Source organism: Miniopterus natalensis, chromosome 10 (assembly GCF_054644295.1).
Source record: "Miniopterus natalensis isolate mMinNat1 chromosome 10, mMinNat1.hap1, whole genome shotgun sequence".
Taxonomy (NCBI): Eukaryota; Metazoa; Chordata; class Mammalia; order Chiroptera; family Miniopteridae; genus Miniopterus; species Miniopterus natalensis.
The window spans coordinates 22,427,104-22,433,684 of NC_142090.1; the positions used below are offsets into that span (position 1 = coordinate 22,427,104).

Consider the following 6,581-nt stretch of genomic DNA (forward strand, 5'->3'; position numbering starts at 1 on the left):
ATGTGTAAAATGAAAACACCTACCTCAAAGGGATTTGGGGAGAATGAAATGAGAAAAAAATATATAGAATGTTCAGCACTGGGTCTGCACCCAGAAGACACTGTGTGGATGGTAAATAGAAATAAAATACAAGCTCATCTTCTTACTTGAGCCCTTCCTCTGAGGTCCTCTGGTCCTGAATGAGGGGGTTTCATTTCCATTCTACAGGCTGAACAGTTGGCAAGTGGGTCAAGCACAGTTACCAGGTTAAACATAACTGCAATCTCTTTAGAGTAAGGGGAACAGAGAAACTCAGCTTATACTTCCAGAAAAAACTGAATTTTTTCCAGAAGCAAAATTCCCATAACATAAAATTTTAAGCAAGTTCCCAAATCTCAAGTGCAGGCATGAGAGCATAAAAGAATTTATCAATGAAATAATTTATCCTGGCAAATTTCCCTGAGTGTAATAAACATAGTCTATGTAAAAAGAAAAGAGAGATCTTTTTTTTTTTTTTAATTGCTAGTCTGAAAATCAAAAGTAATTAATTTTCTAAATGGAAATTAGTTATTATTTCAGGGGGAACATAAATATTTTCTATTCCTGGTTACAATTTGTTTTCAGAGTCTAAACAGACAGAGCTGCAAGTCACAACAAACTGGGTTCCACCGACTTCATATTCAAGACAAACTAAGCAATTAATCCTTGCAGAGGAATTGGGTATAATTTATAGTTAATGTGGCCCTTACAGCAGTAAAACATGACTTAAAAGTTCAGAATCTGATTCATTATATATTTAACAATAATATTTATTTTTTAACTTAATTTTAATGTTGACACTATTACGGATGTCCCCATTTCCCTCCCCTGCCCCTTGTTCACCTCTACCTAGCCCCCACCCTCCCTTTAACAATAATATTTAAACTTTTAAATTTTGTGTATCTTGCAGGGGTGTAACTCAATTCAACGATCCTGAATTCTCACTAGTTCAAAGGAACTATTCCTTAAAAACTTTTAGTATATGTGCTGCCGAAGTGAGCACTCCTTAAAATCTTTTAAAACAGCTACCTCTCCTCTATGACTCACAGTTAAGCCTCCTTACAGGAAAGCCACTGCAGTTTTTCCTATTACTTGTTCAGTGGGTCAAGATTAAATAATAATTAGAGTCATACAGTCATCACATTAGTTCTCCACCTAGTAGAAAAGCTCTCAATTATTTTAGAGAAGGTTCAGATTCACTCAGGGAATTATCCTGGAGTCATCTTTAAGTTCTGCCTCTCTTATTAAGAATCTCCTTTGGCTAAATAACATTAAATGTTGTATTACTCATGTGATTTTAAAAAAATAATATTAAGTCAGGTATCAGAAATCAAATCCACAGTAAAAACTTGTTAATAATCCAGAGATTATGCTAATATTTACATTTCAAACTAGCTCAGTAGTTGTCAAAGTGGGGACCTGGACCATAGTATCAGCATATCCTGGGAATCTGTTAGATGTGGAGATTCACAGGTCCCACTCTGGACATACTGAATCAGAAACTTGTCAGGGTGGGCCCTGAAATCTGTGTTTTAAAGATTTTTTTCTGGTGATTCTGATGCACACTAAAATTTGAGAAGTGGGATCTAGCTAGTTGGCAAAAACAGTTGAGGCCTCAGGCCAATCTTCACAGAATTGTCCAGGTAGAATTGTCCAGAATTGTCACAATATATTTAACACCCCCCACCCAAAGAAAACCCATACGTTCCTCTTTAGTCTCTAGTAGTAATTTGGAAAGAATTTGTTTCAGTCCAAATAATCTTATGAGATTTTTTTCTGTTTTGAAGTTATTTGGAAGAAGTAATTGGTCTATATGTTCATTCAAAACATCAGGACATTTTGGACAAAAAGTTATAAGGTTATTAAGATATTCTTAATTGTTAATAATGAACAGGTAGTGAATTCTATAAATGGTTACAGATAATGATAAGAATGGCAGCCTAACATTCAAATTGTCCCGGAGCTGTCACCCTGCACAGCAAGTCTCAGTAGGCAGACCTCTCCTGAGCAACTGTTACATGCACCAGGCCTCTTGTTGGCTTCAAGGGTACTGAAGATGAGTAACAAACACATCCATGAATACTAGAGCAGGTGTTAAGGGAAAGATAATTGAAGTGGAGGCTGAATTTTTTATTTGTAGATAATGTGCCTCAGTTTTTCAAAATGTGCTACCTTAAGATCAAGATACTTATCAGATTTGAGGTTACCAAGGCCCCTAGGTCAGCCTGTAGGCAACACTGTAAAAGGCCAACTTTTTTAAAATGGAGAAAGGGTAATAAAGGAGTCAACTGCCAGTCTCAAAAAAAAAAAAAAACAACAAAAAAACCACCCCACACAATTTGAGTTTTAATACAGGCTAGCATTCAACATAATCACATAAACTTGTGATACTCTTAAACAATTAATTAAATCCTTTACAACTAAATTTAACATCATCAAAGCGTTAAAGAAAATATCCAATAAACTAAAATCTAAATGAGCAAAAACAAGTTACAAATAATGCTTTATTGAGAAACTGCAAAATGCAGCATATTGGAATGGGCTATCATTCAGCCACAAAAAGGGATGAAGTACTGATACAGGCTACAACATGGATGAATCTTGAAAATATTATGCTAGGTGAATGAAGCCAGACACCAAAGGCCACATATTATATGACTCCATTTAAATGAAATGCTCATAATAGGCAAATCTATAGAAGAGATAATAGATTAGAGGTTGATAGAGCTGGGGTCAAGAGAATGAGGAATGACTGTTAATGGAGTTTATTTTGGGGGTGATTAAAATGTCCTATATTAGTGGTGATGGTTGCATCACTTTGTGAAAACACCAAAACTACTGAACTGTAGACTTTAAAAAGATGAATTGTATGCCATGTGAATTATACCTCAATTAATAAAAAAAATCGTCATATATTCAGGGAATGTGGTTTGGAAGGCATACAAAGCAGTTTTCTCTGATTTATTTCTATACTACAGTGAGATTTACTTTGAATAATAATCTAAGTATCAAGGCAATTTGGCTTTGTTGTTAAAACAGATCTACAATGGAAATGTAAATTCAACAGGTGTGTATCTGATGATCACAACACTTTCAAAAAATGTCTTCCCCTATCCAGAATCAACTGCATGATGTTAGAGAAAACCAGGACCAGAATCCCCTGCAAGTCTTAAAAGTTGCTGTGTGCATCATATCACCCTTGAGTACTTCCACAAAGCTTTTGGGATTTAAATTATGTCCATGTATGGGGGGGGGGGGTGTTCTATTTATTGAAAATTATCTCCATGTTTGCAATGAAATGATTTCTTTTTGTAAAGATGACTGTGCCAAGAGCAGTGCCATCTATTGAAAGAAAATGTAGATTAATATCTACTTTGTTATGAACTTCCTAAAATCAAAACAGAACAAAACCCTGTTATCCTCTAAAATGAGTAGGTGCACTTATAAATGTAGGTAGATGTTCCAACTTTCAGGTGTGTGCCTCCATATCTATTACAGTCATTGTAATAGGAAATCCTCCTAAAGGAAAAAAAGACATTTCTTTAATAAAATGCAAAAATCCAATCTTACAATTCTTCTGGAAAATGACCAGAACACTTGAACTTGTTCAGCTGTGCTGATCACTCTAACTGGCTATTTCTGAATGCAATTTCAGTATTACATGTGTAACCTAAAAGGTGGTGGGTGAAAGATGAATCCATGAATAAATACATCAACCTGCAGCTCTCCTCTATCTTTGGCACCAGTGGAAGAACGGTGACAGAAATTTTAACTGAAACTTTTTTTCTATAAACTGCCTAAACTTGCATGTGACTAAATAAAAAGTACTAAAAAACACTGAAAAGTCAGGTTGGTGCTTGTTCCTGTTACTACCTTTCAGGAATTGTATGACTGTGTGTGTGTGTGTGTGTGTGTGTGTGTGTGTGTGTGTGTGTGTGTGATGCGCATCAGACACGTGTATTTTTCATTCAAGCCCATAACATCCGTAGCATGAATTTAACAGCAAAAACGCGATGTAGTATGCAGCCCCGCACCGTGGCTGTTTTTCTGGTTGTATTTATCTTTTTCTGTGTACCGAGCAGGCTCTTCCCACACTTTGCAAGACAGGCGGGAGAGGAGCTGTGCGGGCAGGGCAGTGACCGCCCGTCTTTCCGCGCGGGTGGGAGCACGAACCCCCGCGAGCAGGCGGAAGGCGGCGGAGGCGAGAGGCTGGGAGGGGGCGCGCTCTCCCACGCCGCGCACACCCCGTGGGGTCCGAGCGCACCGTCCCTCTTTCCTCCGTGCTAGATGGGGGCGGCGGCGAGTACCTAACGCTCCGAGATACCCCCGCCTGTGCCCCAAAGGATCCCGACGGGAAACCCCCGAGGTCTCATCACTTACCCAGGCGGCAAACGCAGAGCAGCTGAATGCAAGCGAGGAAGCACGTTAGGATTCGCATTTCCAGAGGATCCGGGGGCGCCCCCCACGCAGCTGCTCAGCTTCTCCGGGTGCAGAGGGAGGAGACGTGAAGGAAATGTTTTCTCCTCCAGCGTATAGATGTATAGATTGATGTGAGAGTGTGTGTGTATGTGTGTGTCTGTGTGTGTGAGAAAGAGGTAGAGAGAGAGGGAGGAGGAGAGAGAGAAGGAGAGAGGGAAAGAGAGGGGGAGAGAGGGAGAAATGATCGAGATCGAGAAGGACGCGTGCAGTGCTCGTGGGAACGGGAGCCACTAGCCGAGGCGCATGTCCGCGGGCGGGCGGGCGGGAGTGGGTCTCCGCGGGCTGCCGCGACCGCGTCTGAGCGCTCGGAGCGCGGCGGCGCCTGGGCGGGTGCGCGCTGGGCCGGGCTGGGCGCGCGGCCGCACGACGGGGGCGGGGCCGGGGCCGGGGCGGGGGCGGGGCGGGGGCGCAGCGCCGCGGCGCCGGGAGCCAGCCTCCCGCAGGGGTCGCGCGAGCGGGGAGCTGAGGGCCGCCGGTGTAGCTCAGGGTCCCTGCTCCCATGTAGAGATTCGCAGGGCGACATCCCCCCTCCCCGCCCCTGACAGGGGCTTTCCTGTCCTGGAGTTAGTGGGATCCGCAGGGGTTTAGGAGACCAGTGCTCTGACCCCTGGGCTACGGAGCCCCAGGGGAACCCGCTGGGGTTAGAATCCTCTCGGAGAAAAGGTCTCTTCATTAAGGCTCCTTGGTCAAGTCATTAAGATCCCCACTGCCCCGCACAGCCAGAGATTGACCCTTGGGATTCACTCCTGGAAATGTTTCCATTTTATTGCTGTCCTCCCTGCAGATGCTAAGCAGGTCCCATCAGAAAGTGGTGGGGAAGCCTGCGTAATCGGGGAGCCCTCTCGCCCCCTTTCCTTTCCATTTTCCAAATCTCCAAAGGAGTTTGACCCCTTTACTTCTAGGGCAGTTGGCTGCAAATAATCTCCGGCCCTGACTGTGCGACCAGTCAGGCCCTGCCCCTTCCCCAAACTCCACGGTGTCCAGGCTTGGAGGAACTTTCAACTGCAGTGGGTCGCAAGGGAAGATTTTTTAATTGCTGGATTGAAGGATAAACAAAAGAAATATCATACGCGCCTCTGCCGCCTCCGAGCTGGAAATGTCCGCTGTGCGTGCTGGTTCGCGTGGTGGTCTCCGGGTCTAGACTGTCAGCGCCTCGACGGCTGGGAGTTTGCCTTTGTTATCATAACCTAGCTCCTCACACAGAGGCAGAGAGCCAGCAGGTGTTCCCTAAATGTTTGTTGAATTAACTAAGTGAAGAGATAATGCAGCGCCCTGAAAATTCATGCACTTTTCAAAGATTTTCATTTATATATCCCTTAACTATAAGAACATTTTTTTCCTACTTATATGAGACCGAATTTGGAGCTTTCTGGAAGTGCACTCCAAGACACAGAAAATCAAGTTCTGATTTTACCTCTTGTATTCTTAGCAACCATTTGATGTAGGTTATCTGCACAGTGTGTGCTCCTGTTCTTGTCTCAAAAATAGTATTTTAGTTTTCGATTTTTAAAGAAAGTTACTACGTACAAAATCAGGTTCTGAGTGTATTTCAAGTGTTGCCGTCTGTTCTCACTAATATCCACAGCCTCTGAACCCCAGGTTAAATGTGCAGAGGCAGTAATACTATTTGCTATTACTACAGGAATTGATGTAATCATGTCATAAATTTCAAATCGATCTAGAATGTTTATTCAGGAATACATATAAATTTTAAGAAATTGACTCTTGATCTTATTCCTCTCATGAATAAAATAGAAATACTGCAACTTTGCAAAGAATTATAACGGGGGTTGATTGTTCAGTTTCCACTAAGGACGAACATTTTTGCTAACACAGCAAGAATGCATATATAAACTAGAAATGCACTGAGAGGTCATAGAAAGTGTTTATTATGGACTGGAATGGGCAGAAGAGGTTTCCTAAAGATGTGTAGTTAATTGAAAGGACTAGCAAGGGAAAATTTATATCAAAAGTGCGGGGACAAGAATGAAAGGAGCAGAGTCATATGCTATAAGAACAGTGTGAATTAAATTTGAGCAGATTAAGTGGGAAACATCGATTAACAAGTGGAGGAGCTTATACAA

The 6,581-nt window shown here is 42.2% G+C and overlaps 1 protein-coding gene across 1 annotated transcript in view; it reads right to left on the minus strand.

The window, feature by feature from the left end:
• Positions 1–5,170, minus strand: part of PTPRZ1 (protein tyrosine phosphatase receptor type Z1) — a 45,419-nt gene extending 40,249 nt beyond the window's left edge. Inside the window, exons 1-3 of the mRNA XM_087821335.1 lie at positions 4,710–5,170; positions 4,053–4,420; positions 147–265 (exon numbers count right to left, since the gene is read on the minus strand). Coding sequence (XP_087677461.1) covers positions 147–265; positions 4,053–4,420; positions 4,710–5,170 — 948 coding nt within the window. The remainder of the gene's footprint in view (positions 1–146; positions 266–4,052; positions 4,421–4,709) is intronic.
• Between the last annotated feature and the right edge of the window lie 1,411 nt (positions 5,171–6,581).